Raw genomic sequence first — 19,004 nt, forward strand, 5'->3', positions numbered from 1 at the left:
CAGGAGGGAACTGATCAATGTTTCTCTTTCACACCGATGCTTCTCTCTCTACTTCTCTCTCTCCCATTCTCTCTCTAAAATCAGTAAACATATCTTCAGGTGAGAATTAAAAAAAATAATAATAATAATTTGAAAAGGTTATTTGTGGGAATAGCTTCTTTAACAACTTCTTACTCACTCTAGACTGCCTAAATGAAAAACATGAAACCTGTACCCATGCATTATGGGAAAAATATATGCCTCAGTTAATCAAAAAGTGACATGTTGGTATTGGATTGGTTTCTGCGCTGGATAAACATCAAGGGATCCAAACAATGACAACTGGCAAACGACGAAAGCTTCAGTGTGTGAATCAAGTTGCCAGAAAAATAAAATCTCAATGCCTGCCCCTCCTTGAGCAGTTCTGTTGGTTTATTTAATGCCTCATTGCGGGAGAATTTTCTTCCCTCCTTCAGAGGAGAGCCTGCACAATGAGTGCAGCAGCACGGCCAGCTCCCACTCCCCACCCAAACGCTGCAGGGCTGAGCTGCCACTGTGAGCTCTGCGGAGAGGTCCCCACGCAGAGCAGCAGCAAGCTGACCTCGGAGCAGCACAAAGCACCCAGAGGTTGTCGCAGTGACCATGGGCCATTCAGAAGCCTACTTAGACTATGAAAACACTAGTGCCCTACCTCAAAAGCATAACTTCCCTCTTTTCTTCAAAATGATAAATATATCAATGTCCCCTTTCCAGAGCAGGTCAGTAAGATTTGAAAGAGGAAAGACCTCATTGCTAAGCTTGAAATCAAAGCACTATATAGCCTTGCCCCAGTCTACTTTCCCAGACCGGTCATCTTTCCTTGTCTTTCATTCATTGCACATCTAAGGGAAACCACTCCCAATTCCCAGAACCACCCGTGCCTTCTTCTTGCCTCCATGCCTTATTTTGACGGGTAAATCCTTCCCACATCAACTTTACCTTTCCCTCCTCTCTACTTCCTGTCCACCTTTGTTTTGGAACTTGCCCATGTTTCAAATAGAACTGCATTTCAAATAGAACCACATTTCAAACAGAACTGCCCCCAGCGGTCCCCAGTCAGGCAACATGCATTTGCTCAGCTCCTACTACGAGCCAACCTGTTGAGCGGCTGGGAGGCAGCCTGGTGAACTAAACAGAAAAAGTTACATGCCATCCCTTCTCTCTCAAAGCATCCTTCCTCTACTAGAAATGCCAGCTCCTCCTCTGAGTTTCTGCTAAGAGATTTCTACCTTGATTCAGGATTACTTACATACGTGTCTCATCTCCTCCTTAAAGTATAAGCTCTCTGAGGGCAGCTTTAGGATTGGCTTCTCTTGGAAAATCTAATTTAGTGTTTTATACATAACCACCTACAATATGGTCACAGGAGGCAACATGGGAGGGCAGGACGTGTTTGGTCTCTGGGATAGGAAAACCAACTTAAAGTCATCTTTAATCACACCACAAAAGCCTTGGTACACACGTCTGCAAAATACGATGCCACCATTTACTTTTCTCGGGGGAAATAAGCATCAAATAAAGTAACGTGGGAAGACCCTTTTTAAATTATCAAATACTTTTTATAATTATTCATCTGGTGCTAATGGAATCTCAGTCCCTTGTAATCTTTTAGAGGAAGCATCATATAAACCCATCATGTTATTTCAGCAATCGTGACTGCTTTCCAATGTCTCTACAAATAACTCATGCCAAGGGACAGAATTATTTTATTTGAAATACTCTAGTTGTGACAACATGAATTCCTATGCTCTTCTTATTAGAGGAACTCGAGATTCTATAAACAATTTAAAAATACCAGAAGGTCATCTTCATTATATTCCTATGGAATGGAAAGAATCTATTAAAGCAACAATAGTTAACCTGCTGGCCCACCCAACTGGGGGCACATTTCCATTTCTGAAAAAGGCAAAAGCAGGAAGAGCAAAGAGGCAAAGCTCAAAATGCCACCAAAAAAGTTATTATAATGAAAATATGCTTATATTATAGGAAATGCCACTTAATGTAAATATCCTATTACATCAGACCAAATAAATGAGTTTCTTCTAAAGTCCCAGAGCACTTCCCCTGGTATCATCCTCATTCGGGCCTCACTTTTAAAGTCACATTAAATGCAAGTTCTAGTTAAGATTTCCCCAGCTGACTACCCAAGAGCAGACAGTGTGTGCGTAACAGGAACGAAAAATGCACCTGCCTCTCCCATCTGCCGAGCCCAGACGCGCCATCACCCCAGACCAGAGTGACCACCACTGAAAAAGCGTGACAGAAGGAAGAGACTAACATCACCCCTGCACCTGCTACAGAACCCCCCTCTGCGTACCTACTGTTACCTGCACTGCACAGACATGTGACCTGGGCCCCAGCAGACAGAGAGCCAGCCAGCATGTGCCCGATGGCTGTGATACAGCCAGGATCTGAACCCAGGGCTGTTGGCCTCTCAGTTATTTATTTTCTATTGTCCCCTCAAGCCTTCCTACAAACTCAACCCTCCACAAGGTCCTGCACCTTGTCCCTCCCACACAACAGTCACACCTCGGGGAGTCAGGGAAACAGGGGACATAAGGAGATCTAAGTGCCAGTCCTCGCTAACATGCTGTACACCGAGGCAAACACACAGAAGCCACTGTGCCTGAGTTTCCTCATCGAAAAAAGTGGTGATCAGAACACCTGTTCCACTTTAAAACAAAAACAAAAACCTGTAAATCACCGTGTAAATGTTTGAAATTATGTCTGCTCTTCTGATGATCAAAATGGATTATTTCACTAGGGCGCCTTGACTAGGAAGTCCATATGGTCTTCCCTGCATTATTTTGACTCCTTAGAGCAGGGGTCAGCAAACGACGGCACACAAATCATATCCGGCCAATGGACCGTTTCCGCAGCACAGCCGCATCCGTGCTCGCGTGTGCTGTCTGCGGCTGCTGCCGCACCCAGGGCAGAGCTGAGTGGCTGGGATACAGACTGTATGGCCTGAAAGGTCTGAAATATTTACCATCTGGCCCTTTATAGAAAAATCTTTCCAGCCCCCATCTTAAGTAACCAAAGATAGTAGCTAACAAGTAATCAGAGGCCACAGAGAATAACTAACTACAGTTATGATAAAATTTGGATTTCCCCCAACTGAACTATTTTCCATGTACATATCTTATTTGTCAAAAGTTTAACATAATATAAACAAGTATATGGAGGGAAAAGCAATAAATTAGAAAGTGGCTTTTTCTAAGTAATTAATAAAGTTATATTAAAAACCACTGAAGTCCACAAAGATATCTTGTATGTCTGGAAAATGAATTTCTAAAATTTTCTGGTTTTCGGAAGAATCATAATCTAGAAATCTTACAAAGTTAGCATTCTTTAAAAAAGTAAAACTTGCCCCTCAAGTTATCCAGTGTTTGAATTAAAATGTAAAGAGACGAGAGAAATAGCTCAGGATATAAATGAAATAGTTCACACGATTTCCAATGTGAAACTGTTCACTATTATTCTTTCTCTCTTTCCCTTTCTCTCACTCTCTTTCATTAAAATACACTGCCAATCCTTTTATGGCAGAGTTGAGCTCAGGCTTTGAAGTATTTTTGTAAATAATTTTTTCTGCATTTTATATTCTGAATAGAGTACATGTATTCTGTTCCTCAACATTTGCTTAAATGCCAGAAAGGAAAGTGTACAGCGTGTTTTAACAAGCACACTTCCTCTGTTTCTCAAAGTCTTTAAATATTTAGTTTCAAAATGAATACACAGTAAGCCAAAAAATTACCACCCATCCGATTACTTTGTCATTCCTCCTGTAAGGATTTATGAAAAAATGCAAGGAGGTGGGGAGCAGACATTGCTGGTGACGGAGGAGGGAAAGCAATGAGAGAAAGGAAAACAATCAAGAAAAGTCAAAGAGAAAAAAGCCATTAAGCCCATAATAACCTGCTTGGAATTGTCTTCTCCCCTCCCCTCCTTGTCTGTAACCTTCCGAAAAAGTCTGAAAATATTACTTATTACCCCCCCCCAAAAAAATCATGAGATTTTAGAGATGGACTGAATTTTAGAGGTCAGTCAATGTAAGCCACTTGTTTTATGGATGAGGAGAACTGAGGTTCGGAAAGAGGGACCGTCACGCCCTGTGGATGTGCTGCTAGTTAGGGGCACCACAAGGACCGGAATCCAGCTTCCTGATCATCAGTTCAACACACTTCCCATTCGACTCGGCTCTCTGCCCTGCTGAGCGTAATGTGCCATTTGGCACCTAACCGCTAAATTCCTCTAGAAATATGCCCCAAGTACCCCGATCGTGGCCAGGAAATTCACAATACCCTTTTAAACAGTATCTATGGGCACAAGTTTTTTCCAAGGACAGGCGAACAAGAATACACTAGTCAGACCTCATACGGATTAGGAGTCACAATAAAGGAGAATCATCAAAGAGCAAACAAGGACCTGAAGCTGCCTCCTTGTGTTTTTGTCTTGATGGAAATCGGTTTGAAATAGACACCCTCCCTTCTCCTACCCCCCAGACATGCACTCCCAAGACTAAACAGCAATATTCCATAAAAAGACCAGATCTAGCCAGTGTTATTATCTGTCTGACATTTGGGCTATTCTTGTGAGCAACTCATAAAGTAACGTGGGTGTCTGTGATTATTTGGGTACACATGGCAAACCATAATTGGTCAAAAAATAATAAAAGACATTTTTCTGTGACAAAAATACTGTATTGAATGACAACCTGGCAGTGTGACAGCATTCTGTGGACCGCAATACTTTCTCCACTTACAAAAAAGAAACAAAAAAAGTTTTCTAAGTAAAAAGCCTTTTTTTTGTAATCGGTAATGACGATAGTTCACATTTAAATTATTTATGAAATATTAAAAGGTTTCTAGTGTTGACAGCAATCCACGAGCCTATATCCCCCTAAATCCATGTCATATATCAACTTATAGTTCAGTCTTCTGAGGCAGAGCAGAAACGTAGCTAAAGATGCAAGTCTGTATCCCTTTCGACAAGCAAACTACAGGACTTGGACAATTTTAAAAATTTCTTTAGAACACAGCTATGTGTGAAGTACAAATTTAAATTTAATCACCACCTTCCACATTTTACAGCGTGAGTCAAAGCTAACATAAATTCTATGTATCACTGAGAAGACAAGATTTGACGCTGATCGGCGCAAGTTGTGGTTTCTTTATTACTAATGTGATTCAGTCCTCACCTAAAGCTACTCCCTCCCGTGCAGCTGACACCTCCCCATCACCACGGCGTCGATGATAAGCCAGAAGGGGTAACATCCTAGTTGCCATTTCTCCAAGAAGCTCCAACCCGGCTAAAAGTTACTCTGAAAGCAATTTAAACCATCTCGTGACAAAAGCACATTTACACTCCTAGACAGACACCCATTCAAGCAGAGAGCAGTGTGTGACTGGGCAGGGGAGGGGGGTGGCTCGGTGCTGCGATCTCTCATAACACTATTTGGTAAGGACAGTGAGGGACCGTGGAGGAACTCAACTCACCCACTCGGAAGTTCGTGGCCGTCAGGGTGTCGGCAGCATGACCATTCTCACTAATGAGAGTGGTGGTGTTCCCCTTCTCACAGTTGTTCTGACAGCTGCCCTTGGTGCAGGTCACTTTACAGATACTCGGAGTAAAGACCACCTTGATGCGACCAGTGTGGTTACTCACTAGGAGCGGAGGCAGGGAGAAAAAGAACAACAAACACATCAGCTTAGTATCCATGAACTTGCCTTGGAAGGTTTCTCTTTAAAAAAAAAAAAGGAGGGGGGGTTAAAAAAAAAAAAAAGAAAGGAAAGGAGCGAGGAGAGGGGGAAAAGAGAGAGCCCACAACCCGACAGGTTTAAGGAAAGAGGGAAGCCTTTGGTGCTCGCTGCTCTGTATCCAGTGGTGTCTCTGAAACAGGAGTAGGAAGCTTAGCAAACAGAACTCTGGGATGCACTCCAAAACCACATTTGAAGTCGAGTCACTGGAGTGGGATTACTAACCACAATGCTGCACTTTATTCACGGGCAGACAAAGAGCAGCACCGAGGGCACGACAGATGAAAGAGCCAACCCTGTCAGGCAGATGTAATGCAAAGGGGTTGGCCATGCACCTAGTGGTGAATAAAGTCTTGTGTCCTCGCCTTGCATACTTTCCCTGTTTCTCCACTTATGAAGTCACTGTTGCAGCCCGACCCCTGGAAATGTTTTAGGCATGCGGCATGTCTGAAAACATCTGTCTCAAATCTCCTGGCACTCTCAGCTGAAGTGATCGAATCCTGTGACGCAGCTGCGGGAGCCCATTTCTTTTTCACAACTCGGGGGCATTATTTCTCCACATAAATGCGTGCAACATATATTTTGTTCTACTGTGAACAGGGTCCAGCTCAGGAAAAGTGAGACGACCGGGTCACAGGGCTAAACAGTTGCCTCTATTCAAATGCCATCCTGGAGTCCTCACTGCTGCTGCTGTCCAGAGGCCACCTAAGGCAGGTAATTCTTCACTCTCCTGGCCCTCTCTTAACCAAACGCTATAACCTGACTGTACAGCAGAGGCAGCACAAAACCACAAAATGAGCACCAATCTAAATGTCAGATTCTGACCCTGCCTGGGTGGCTCAGTTGGTTGGAGCATCATTCCATGCAGCAAAAGGTTGTGGGTTCAATTCTTGGTCAGGGCACATACCTAGGTTGCAGGTTCAATCCCTAGTCTGGGAGTATATGGGAGATAACTAATTTCTTTCTCTCTCTCTCTCTCTCTCTCTCTTTCTCTCTCTCTCTCTTTCTCTCTCCCCCCCTTCCCCTCTCTCTAAAAATCAATAAACATATCCTTGGGTGAGGATTAAAAATTTATAAAACAAAACTACCTGTCAAATTCTGGGTTTTAAGTTTGGCTCAACCATGGTGTGACCTTGGACATGTCACTTCATCTTTTCTCTAGAACGCGAGAGAACTGGAACTGATGTCTTCCAGCCAGTTCTAACTTCCAATGCTTCTATCAGAGGTCCACAAGCCATGGCCCCATGATAAAATCTGGCCCACTGCCTGCTTTTGTAAATAATGCTCAGCTGAAATTCACCCACTCCCATTCGTTTATGCATTGTCTATGGCTGCTTTTGTACTGTAACTGCAAAGCTGCACGGAGAATGTAGGACCTCACCCAGAACTGCTGTTCACAGTCAAGTCCCAGCATAAACTCTCTGGCAAAGTTGCAATAGCGACTTCTCTGTCTATGGCAGCCAGTCTTTCCTCTTTACAGGAGCCAGGCAGAGAGCAACAATGGTGGCAGCCGCTGAAGACAGACGGTCCATCTTTGAGGTTTAAGGGCCTGTTGCCACTGTGAGGGAGACTGGCTCTGAGTCACCCTGTCCTCCGCTATCCCCTGCCTGCCAGAGGCAATTCTCCCCCAATACCGCTTTGATTGGACTAAGATTATATTCTCAGAAAATCACCCAAGAGGCCCCTCTATAAGCCCTCAACAAAATAAACTGTGGTCAAAACCTGAGCTTGGAAACCAAGAACCTTCACCAAATACGCCATTAGAATTTCAAGGTTGGAACGGGGTCTCCAAGGTCCTAAGTCACAACCTTTATTTCAACATGTCTAGTGACAGGGGAGCTCATTCTCCACCAAGACAGTGCATTAGGTGAAGGGCAGTTCCTAGCAAGTGCTCTTCCTTCTTGAGCTAAAGTATGTCCTCACAGTTTGCTGCGCCCATGAGTCCTAATTCGGCTCCCCACAGCTCCCCATTTAATGCCTCGTCTGCAGGATGGCCCTTCCGGTGCTCAAAGACAACCACCACAGAAACAAAGAACGCTGAAGTCAGAAGGGACTTGAGGACATCAGCTTGGGTTGGCCCTCTCACTTAAGAGAAGAAAACGATTCTGGAGCACAGATGCCCTCACAGTTCTCTTCAGATGTTTTTCCGAGACCATTTCTCATTCATTCGCCAGAGGTCCCAACACAGGAGGAGATCAGGCCACAGCCTGAGGTGGGGAAATACCCTGGTGGCCGGCCAGGACTTCACACCTTTCTATCGAGGGCCAGAGCGTAAACACTTCAGGGTCCTAGGCCTAAAGGATTCTGATGCAACTACTCAACTGTGCTGTGGTAACAGGAAAGCAGCCTGTCAAAAACAATAAGTACACAGATGGGGGTAGCTATGTCCCAATATGCTTCATTTAAAGAAACAATTTTTGCCGACCACGGCTTTAAATGCTCATATGTATTCTAAGACTATATCTCGGAAATTTTAAAAACTACAACAGACTTCTGATTTCATGATCAGACAAAATTCACCTAGTTTTACTTTTTTTACAGTAGCACCAAAAAATAAATACATCAGTCCATACTCTAAGTTGTCAAACCGTGCTCACGAATATCTTGAGAATCCTTTGTGTAAGTGTGCGAAGCCCAAGGGAAAAAAAAAAAGAGACAACGCCGTCCTACTTCAAAAGAATATGAACTCATATTTTTTCTGGCTCTTGGTACAACAATGAAATTAGAAGCGGTGTGCCAACTATTTTGTCTTGTCTGGCACTGACGCGTGAGCACCTGCCCCGCAGATGCCCACATCGCCACCTAAATTGCGCTCGCTGCGGCAAACCCAGGCGTCCAAAGAAAGCAGGCACTTAATCGTTATCCCCATCGCCCCTCCCGGCTACAGTAGTCGCTTTATAGGCACTTCAGAATCTCCGAGCCTATTGTTTTTAAAAACTGATTATGTTTCTTTGCCAAAAAAAAGAATTGGCTTAGAATCATCTGGATTTTCAAAAAGGCACAGACAGTTTCATATGACTTAATTCCGATTTTTACAATGTTCACATCTTCCTGGAAGCAGGAGATACATTTTTACATCAAATTTCCCCTTGTGTTTTACAAGAATTCTAGTATAAAGTAATCTAACTCTAAAACAGACACTTGTGTTCTCAGCAGGTCCGTTTGTGTGCTTCACCAGGCATTTATTTTTCATTACAAATAACTTCACTCAACCTCAAAGTCAGTATTGAAACACTCACAGCTGTCTGACACTAGACTGCCACTCACGGCTTTCAGAGGATCTCCATAAACATTAAATAAATTAGAAAACACACTTTTCTACTCCCACTTCTTTAAAATCATTTCCAGATATCTAAGGTATCATGTGAAGAGTGTAATTTTTTGATAATGCTTTTGGTTTTTTAATTTTTTTAATTGATTTTAGAGAGAAGAGGAGAAGAGAGGGAGGGAGAGGAAGACCGACGGAGAAACACCAGTTTGCTGTTCCATTCATCTGCGAAGTCATTCGTTGGTTCTCGTATGTGCCTTGACTGGGGATCAAACTCGCAACCTTGACATGCGGGGACAGCACACCAACCAACTGAGCTACCTGGCCAAAGCAGTTTAAGTTTTAAAGTGCCCAAAACTAAGTTAACTCGGCTCCGGGTTTCAAATTCCTCACATGTGACAAGCAGAAGACAATGCCACTCATGTCTGAAGAGTTCGGCGAGAACTGAGTAATGGTGGCTTCTCCTCCAGAGACCATTTGGTCTTTAAGGGGCACCTTCCTCAGATGCTTGAATGAATTAATACTCGAGGACCTCTGGTTCCATGCACAGAGGAGGTACCAAATAAATATGGAATAAACGAAGTGACCCAAAGGATGACCACCCCACAGAGACCGGGGACTCGGCAGATGCCGGAGTCACTGTGGTCCAAGCATGCTCGGCCAGCGAGGACACTGAAGCCCACGGCCCAGCCAGCAGCAGAAGACCCTTCCTGGTGGCATCTGTCGGCTGACTGAGAGTCACAAATCCGAGAGGCAGGAGTCAGGCCAGGCAGGAGTTAATCGGGAAAAGTGTGGGCACAGCTTTCACATGCTTGGTCCCTCTGACGAAAAACATGCGATTTTTAGGTCCCTGTAAGGTAACTCAGCCCCAGAAATCTCCAGCAAGCACTTTCAGACCGCGGGTTTTAGAGGCTTGGCGAGGAACGCCGATCGCCTGGAGCCACGCAGCACCTCCACGGGGCCTCCTGGTCAGCCCGTCCGTCAAGACGCTCGAGAGTCAACATCCTGTCTGCAGCTTCTGCCAGCCCCTGTGTGAATTTATACCTCCAAGAAGAGGCGCTGGCACACGGCGTAAAACAAACCACAGATATTCAGAGCGAATGGCGGCGGGGATGGAAGGGAAGCCGATACCCTTTCCATATAAAAAGCTTTCATTGCTGCTTCCCCCTCGGTAATGACAGAGAAAAAAATATTCAAAAATGTGAAAATGGTTCCTGACAAATGGACTCCAGTCGAGAAAAGAACACAGTTGCCCTCTTTGAGTCATTAGACGGGGATGTGACCAAAAGCCGAGGCAGCCAAAGAAATAAATAGAACAAGTTCGAGACTCCCGTCGGATGTCAGGAACAAATACCGTCTCCCCTGCATCCACGCAGAGTGCTGCGCCTGCACTTCGGCACCATCCAACTCAAACAACCGGGACCCACGAGCAGCAGCGGCAGTGCCCTCTAGGAGGGAGCAGCAACCTCGCTGTGGTTAAAAGCTATCCCCCTGCCCATTCACTGAGGCCAGTTTCAGGAGATGTAGGAGCTGATTCCATACACCGGTCACGTGGACCAGAAACCGAGCTAGTAGCTAATTCTTCCACTTGCAGTTCCTTGCCTGCCCGAAGGCCAAGAATTCTTTGAAGGACAAATCATAAAAGTATTAAATAATGCTTAGAACAACAGGACTTGATTGTTCGGCTCTCCAGGCTTGCGTAACTCCTCCCGGGCTGTTAAAATAATGCCCACAGAATACGCTGTGTTCCTCGGGAAAGGTGCTATGGAGAGAGAAATGAATATCCAATCTGTTACTTCATCAGCTTGTGCCAGTCCTGGAAAACCCTCCCAGAGGGAACTTGGATGAGATTTCTAGTTCCGATGTGGGCCCTTCTTCAGATAATCTAGGGCTGCATTCCAGCACCATCTCTTGAGGTTTTTCCAGGTAGAAGTAACTAAACAAAGAGGCACAGGGTTTAAATAGTTGCTACACTGGCAATGTAAATTACAACGCCTGAGCCTCCTCCTCTCAATTCTCCCTTAACATTTATTCACTGAAGGAACCTACACGTCAGCTATTCATCGCTCTCTTACACATACATGCAGGAGGCCGACCAATATAGACAGGCAAAGAAGAGGAGTATGTTAGGTCATTTAATAAGAGAATAAATTTTGGGATATGTTCTGAGTTTCTGAAAGAATTGCTTACTGCGCATCAAAGAGCAGGGATCAAATGTATACCATGTTTGAAAATGTAACTACAGCCCCCAAACTAGTCCTTCAGGCAGAAATGCAGATGCCACCTAGTCATGCACAGTCAAGTCTGACTTTGCTTGTTGTTTCACGGAGAAAACAGACGCTGGAACGACCCAGGCCTACCCAGGTTCTCTGGATCTGCAGCTGTCCCGCCTGCCTCCACATAAGGGAGGCGGTCCTTCTGAGGCCAGCCCCTCCACTGAAGCAGTGGGCCCCCTTCCTCTCCTGCCTACACAAAGACTTCCTTCTCAGTTCATTCCTGTGAGTGTGCAAACGTGCTGCAATGTACTACTTCCCACTGTCCCAGAAGACCCCACCGCTCCTTGTCCCCATTCCACTCTATTGCAGATCATGCTCTGTTGCGGAGATTTTCCACCAGTGTGCTGCAAGAATTTGTAAAACATGCAATACCCGACTATCGAGCCAGAGGCACTGACCTCTTTTCCCTTAGACTGTCAAATTTAAAAAAAAAATGATAACAACCAACACAACAATAGCCGTGCAGTATGAGTAAATCAAAATTATACCTTTTTCATTTGTCAGATTGGCAAAAATATATATATTTTGGTGTGCTACAGAATTTCAGTCATTAGCTCATGTGTGCTGTGAGTTGAACAAGGTTGCAAATCCGGGCCCTACTCTGCTCCCTGTACAGCTGCTCCACACACTGCCTCCACTCCCTCCCCTCCCATTCTCTCTCGAACCCGCTGCAGTCCAGCTTTCCCTGTCAGCACTTCACCAAAGCTACCCATCTGAAGCGTGCCTGTGGCCTCCATATTGTCAAATCCAATGGCAAATGCTCTGGCTCTTTCTCACTCAGACTTTGAGCTTATGTGACAGTAGAACACTGCTTCATAAAATCCACTTTCTTCACTGGGCTTCAAGGTGACCCCCCTCTCTCATGCTTCTCCCTTCCACCTCCCCGGCCACTGAGCTCCATCTTTATAGCCTTTTCTTTTCTTTCCTAACTCCCTGGATGACAACATCCTGTCCTAGCTCATGGGTCTAAGTACCATCTACAGACTTCAATATAGGAAATGTTGAAGTCTAGCCTGGACCACCTGTCCCTCGTGTGTGCATGTGGCTACTGAAGATGTGTGTGTCCAAGAACCCAACTATCCAACTGCTTATGGAGCTCTGCTGGGTAGAAGTCCAGTGTTTCATGCACCCAAATCCAAGCCTATTCTTTTGCAAGCCTTCCCCCATCTCAGAAAATGGCAAGTCTATTCCAGACCGTCTGTCACCTGAGACTCAATACAGCAGCAAATTCTGTTAGCTCTATTTCCGGAAATTATCAATCTCTCAGCACCTCCATGGCAACACTCTGGTGTGGTCCACCATCATCTTTTGTCTGATTATTTTGACGCTGTCCTAGCCAGATGTCCTGCTTCCGCTTTTGCCCTCCCACCGTTTATTCTCCACACAGCACTTGCAGCATCCTTTTTAGTGCATATCAATAAGATCACGGCACTCCTCCCTGGGGTGGCTTCCAAACTCAATCAGAATACAAGCCAATGGTCTCTGAGGCTCTCCACAGCTGTGAGGACCTCACCCACTACACCTCTGCCCAGCCCTCTCACTCGGGCTCCCCTGCTAGTCCTCAGATACTGGGCACAGCTCTCTCTGGGGCCTTTGCACTTGCTGTTCCCACTGCCTAGCACGCTCTTCTCCAGATATCCATAGCTTCCTCCCTCACCTCCTTCAAGACTTCTCCAGAATGCCACATTATCAAAGGGCCTTTCCTGACTCTCTGACATAAAACTGCAACACCCCTACACCTTACCCATCCCCATACCCTGCTTTACATTTCCTGCTTATTATAAAAACACTGCAAATATTGAGTGTCCGATCACTGTCATCGGAAAACAAACTCCATGAGAGTCTGCTCACTGCTGGATACCCAACATGTGTCTCACAGTAAGTGCTCAAGAAATATTTAAATCAATAAAAAAACTTCACAGACAGGAAGCTGAATAACAAATATTTATGTATGGGGTAACTGTTAGTAGTGTTTTAAAAAACACAGAACGTGCCTATGAAACCTTCAGCCTCAAAATATATTTATTATATGCTGTATTTGCCAGAGAGAAATGTTTGGCCATGAAAGCTGCAGTTCAAGGGAAAGCACAGTTGTTAGTCAGGAAAGCCTGCAATCATTACAAAACACGTTTCCCAAAATCATTAAAACATTACCCCAAAATGGCCAGTGACACCAAAAAGTAAAACTTTTCAATTAAACATGCCAATGAGAGAATAAGTGAGTAAACAACAGGAAACAGAAATTTCCCAAACACTTCTCAATAGCAAAATAGACAATTACTTGCTCCCAAAAATTTCACAATATGCAAAAAGTCAAATTGACAAATAATGGAAACTTCCTCTTATTTTATAAATAAAATTCGTGGTGGGTAAGGAGTTGAGTTTATAATAAACATATTTGTGATTTACTAAGTATCCACCCCCTTTGTCAGGCAAAGAACAGCTAGGAAATTAAAAACACTGCTATTCCGATTCTGCCATCGGATGTGAATTGTCACCAGGCCATAAAAACTCCCCGAAAGGAGAACTGCATTATGGTCCCCCGCTTGAGAAGATCGGCTAAAGAACTGAGCAGAGATCCAGCAATAAAGATAATAGACTTCACCCCTAATTTCCACTTACTTCAGGAGTCAGGTCTGATTTCCTGTTTGACTCATTTAAGCTTTGTTTTGCCGTGACTCGAGAGCTAAGAACTAAGATTTTCACCTAAAATCACGTTTTCTCACCTTCAGCCTTGCCCTGTATGCAGACATGGCTGCGCCCAGTAGGACTTCAAAACGTACACCTGAAAGATGTTGAGACTTTATCTTTCCTTTTTCCCTTGGAGTTTCCCCTCTTTAAATACCAGTCATCGTAAGTTTCCTTCTCTAAAAATATTTTTTTAAGATTTTATTTATTTATTTTTAGAGAGGGGGAGGGAGAGAGGAAAACATCAATGTGTGCCTCCCTCTTGTGCAGCCCCTACTGGGGACCTGGCCTGCAACCCAGGCATGTGCCCTGACTGGGAATCGAACCAGCAGCACTTCAGTTCACAGGCTGGTACTCAATCCACTGAGTCACACCAGCCAGGGTATGTCTCTAAAAATATTTTTTAAAGATCCTATTTTTTTATTCCTGGAACAAAATCAAATATGTGTGAAGGTATAATATATTTTACAATCAAAAAACTAACTTCTACCCAACAAATAGTTTACTTAACCAACAGAATGTGACCCAGTGTTTGGGGAAAGAAAATACAGTGGGCAATAAAAGCAGAGAACTAGACAAACAAACCAATGGCTTTTTGACGTTTTCATTTTCTTGACCTTTCCTCTAAGCTATTTTTCTTTAACATCCTAGACCCTGAGGGGAGTGAACTGTCTAGGCTGCTTCGGTTTGTGGATGAGGAACCCACAGCGAAGTTCGAGTCAGGCTCTGGACTGCAGTCTCAGGAAAGGGGAGACAGCCTTGGGAATGGCACCACAACCAGAGGCAGCAATGGGGACAGTCCTGGTGGCCTTGAAACTGCACCAGGTTTCCCGTAGTGCTATCTTCAATGCGACTTCAAAACCTCACGCGTCTACAGCATATCTGGGCTCTCTCCTCTGCTCCTAATCCTGAGCACCAGAGACCCTACTGTTGCCATCCCGTCAGCATGGAACCATGGGGTGTGACATGCTATATTACAAAGAAACATACCCCAAGATGACAGCACGTAAACCAGTTCATAGGTTAAAAAAGAGGCAAAGAAGGAAGTCTGGGAAGGAGAGGGAACTCACTGGACCTACTTTCTCGGTTCCAAGTTGCCAATGCAATCTTCCGCCTGGATCTAGAGTATGGATCCAGTCATGGGAACCATATTCAGGAGAGGGTTAAATGAGTTTGCCATGGATTGTTTTTTTTTTTTTAACCATCACCATTCAAGATGTTACTCTCTGTCAGAGTGTCTCCAAAGGGAGCAATACCATTTAAAAGGTGTATTTTTTCCATGTGAAAATCCCTACCTCCATTAAGAACCTATGCCAGTTCTAATGGCAGCAACGGAGCTTTCGATACCACACCACGGTCCTGGGGGAGAGGCTGAAGCACCACCGACGAGAGGAAGGCGCCACTACTGTCCCTGAGTGAACAGAGCAAGCGTCTGAGCCGTGAACACACACCTCTCTTCCTTCTCTAACACCCCCTCAGTCTGGCTGGTTTGCACGGGCTCCTTACAGAAAAAGTGGGTTAGATGCACTTCACATGACTGAAATGTTCTGTCCCTTAATTTTGGAACTGAATCAGGATTTATTTATCCCCACATTTGTTGTTTTCCTAAAGAGCAGTAAATGGAGGCGTTTGTTCTCGGCCTGTCACTCACCATTTCCATAAATAACATCTGTTTGCTGGTAGTGTGGAGCAGCCAGGCTGACGGACAGGGCAGAGATCTACTGAGCTGTGCGTTCACCCAGGAGCAGATCTCATGACACGGTCACAAGCGGGGCTGAGTGGGGGCCATTTCTCATGAGGGTCCCAGCTTATCTCAACCAGATATTCTGAGAAGGAGGATTCCACATAGGCTACATCATTGCTTTGACAAACATTTCTCACCCAATCCAACTCCTTCCAAAAAAAAAATCAGGGCCCCTCGCCATCTAGACCGGATCGCGCCTGCCTTCCGGCGGCCTCCCCCGCAGACAGGCCGGGCACGGGCCGGGCAGAACTCGCCGGCCGTCCTCACTCACGCACCTGCTTCCTTCACACGCAGTTCCTGCTCCTGGAAACGCTTCCCTCCTCTCTCCTCTACCTTTTACCCTTCTGAGGCAACTAACACTACCTTCTCAGCACCCCCGGCATGACCGGACATGACAACCCTCCATCTGTACTACTGGGCCCTGCACAGACTTCCATGTATGTGCATCTCTCTGCTGCTCCAACCTTCCCTTGGCCTCAGTCAAACCAAAGAAAACAGTTTATATTCTTATCCTCCTTGTCTGTTCATAACAGACATGCCACCTGGTGAGTCTCCTCTCTTTGGGGAGGGGAGGGGTGTGTGGTGAGAGGTGAAGGACACAGGAAAGAGTAAGGGGGAGGCAGTGAAGACAAGTGACCCGAGGCGGTGTGAGCTCAGGCTGGGGATACACGAGAATTCCACTGCCTAAGGGCAGACGAGTGACTTTTCCTCGGACCACTAACACCTGCAAGTCACAAAACTGCAGCAAAGCGAATGCTGTCAAGGGTTCCCTTATCTTCATAAGGGGACTCGTCCCTCTCACAATAAAGGCAGACATAAGGAAGAAAACGACCTATTGCATTTTATAAAATTTAAATTCTGCTTTAAAGGGAAAAAAGTCAAAAGACAGGGCAGAGAAGGAAACGCACACCTGCTCCCTGTACAAGCCTTCTGAGCCACGGAGGCGGCCGGGCCAGGAGTGGAAACCTTGATGTGCCCCCCAGGGAGTCCAATCCCTTCACATAGGCAACGAAAATCCAGAGCAAACAAAAATATTACCATCTGAACACGCTTGATTTTAAGAAGCACTAAGGAGGTTGAAGATATGAATATTTTTGCAACTGCCCAAACAACTTTCAGATCTGATCTGGTGAAGCAATTAGTTACATAGAAGAAAACTGGCATTCTGAAATCTCTGACGTAGTTTACAGCTACAAGACCAGGGATATCCAAGCTTGCAGAATACGGCTCTGTCACTTCTTCTTCCCCACGGCATAACGTCTCTCTGGCTCGGTTTGTTAATGACTCCATCAAATGGCCTCAACTTCTCTCCCCAAGGGATGGCTGCCTAATTCAACAGATCCCATCCTTAGGAAAGATTGCAGTCTCAAAACCCCTTTTTTCAAAGTCATCATATTCTATCTAGCTATGCTCCAGAAGCATGTGATAAATAAAATTAAAAAATGTTAGCTGGCCAATATGAAATGAATTACTGGTATGCAATCACACAGTGAAAGTTTTCCAGCTGTCAGTTCATTCTTTGTAGGTTACTCATTTCCAGCTTCCTCTTCTGCTTTTGACTCGCCTCGACATAGTGCCTCTCCTGTTGAACACTCTGATGGTTTGCAAAGTTTATCTACAAATTCTTTAATATTTCTTTTTTTCAAGAGGTAAAGTGTAACTGTTTGCCCTTAAGCATGGGCTGGTCTTTAGTGGCTCTTGTCTACAGGGACAGATCACAGCTGCAGTAATGGTTTGCAACTTCAGAGAGTCGATCATAAAAGGCACTGCAGCTTCTGTCCCGTTCTCTCTCTCCTCAGTCACTCACTCACTCTGGGGACACCCAGCACCCGTGCTGTGAGAACACTAGAGGAGCCAAGGGAGAGGTCTATACGGCAATACACCGGAAGTCTCCTGCCGATGGCCCTGTGAGTGAGCCACTCTGAAAGATCTGCCAGCCCCAGTCAAATCTTCATGACGGCAGCCCCTGCGGCTACCCTGACGGCAACTGAGCCAGAACCGCGGCTCAGTTCTTAGCACAGAATCAGCTAAGGTACTTCTGAATTCCTGAACCACAGATGTTTGCTGCTTTAACCCACTAAGGTTTGGGGCAATTTGTTCCACAGCAATAGATAGCTAACACAAACATACCCTCCTCTGCTCCTCCTTTTTGTCTACATTCTGAGAACACAGAGCAGAATTTTTGGACTTTCTTAAATGTACACGGCACTGCCTACATGATGAATGGACTCATGAAACCGAGTGTACCAAGCGCCCACTAAGGTGCAGAGCTCAAACACCCACCACAACCAGGTAAGTTACACTCGCGTCCATTTCACAGACAGGGACACTGCAGAGCCTTTGCATCAGAAGCTTGACCACGCCCATTTAGTTAGGAAACAGTGGAGCTAGGATTTCAATACAAGCCCTTGCTTTTCTTCCCTCACCATTTCAGTGCCTCTCCTATACTTTCAATGAGCATTACTAGGAAAACTAGATAATGCTACGTACTTGGGAACGATGAACAAGGGAGAAAAACACACATAGACTGAGCACATGCTACGTGTTGGGCTGTTAGAGTTACCATATCCTACATCTCATTTCACTTTTTCAACAGTCCTGTGGAATAAGTGTTAAGACTTTTATTTGACAGAAAAACTCATATTCAGAGGTTTAATGAGGCTGGAACAGTGAAACCACTCCCAGGACACACACAGAATAATGCCATCCAACCCATCTAACTCGCAAGATCACGGCAGAGACCGTATGAAATAATTTGCAAAGACATAATTCATAAGCTGTTAAACACTATGCAAATACAAGAGGATATTGTTACATGTGGTCAGCTCTTCGTGGAGCAACTGAGAAAAACTCAACTAATAGTGACATTTCCCTCATGATATATTACATAGAAAAACCCACAAGAGCTTCTAAATAAGGGAAAATTTCACCTCAAGATGTTTGCTTTCGTGATCCTACATATTATTCAAGACTGCAGAAAAAAGTAAAATTCTCCTGTGGATGTTGGTTTCTACATGATTTCCAGACAAGATCTTATTGCTTGACATCATTGAAAGGTACCAAAATGGATTTCAACCAGCAGTAGAAACCCACTTACTAGAAAGGCTAATTTTGCATTTGAATAATTTTTGTTAACTTAAACAATTCTTGCCAGAAGCTCTGTATTTGGATAATTTTTAAAACACGTTATTGTCATAAAAGTCCTGCATATAAAAAAGTTGACAAGTTTTTAAAATATAGTCAGATTTTGCTTT

At 44.7% G+C, this 19,004-nt stretch overlaps 1 protein-coding gene across 12 annotated transcripts in view; it reads right to left on the reverse strand.

Moving 5' to 3' along the window:
* Window positions 1-19,004, reverse strand: part of LTBP1 (latent transforming growth factor beta binding protein 1) — a 362,585-nt gene that overhangs the window by 205,243 nt on the left and 138,338 nt on the right. For 5 of the 12 annotated variants that reach the window (XM_045827139.1, XM_045827138.1, XM_045827135.1 and 2 more), the window contains exon 1: window positions 5,514-5,913. The exons of 1 other annotated variant lie outside the window; for it this stretch is intronic. In XM_045827139.1, coding sequence (XP_045683095.1) covers window positions 5,514-5,736 — 223 coding nt within the window. In that variant the 5' untranslated portion in view covers window positions 5,737-5,913. Of the gene's footprint in view, window positions 1-5,513; window positions 5,914-5,999; window positions 6,116-19,004 lie in introns of those variants that run through there. 6 more of the 12 variants (XM_045827129.1, XM_045827127.1, XM_045827128.1 and 3 more) reach the window with 3 other exon arrangements.

The sequence above is a fragment of the Phyllostomus hastatus genome, unplaced genomic scaffold (assembly GCF_019186645.2).
Source record: "Phyllostomus hastatus isolate PE091 unplaced genomic scaffold, TTU_PhHast_1.1 phas_scaffold_78, whole genome shotgun sequence".
Taxonomy (NCBI): Eukaryota; Metazoa; Chordata; class Mammalia; order Chiroptera; family Phyllostomidae; genus Phyllostomus; species Phyllostomus hastatus.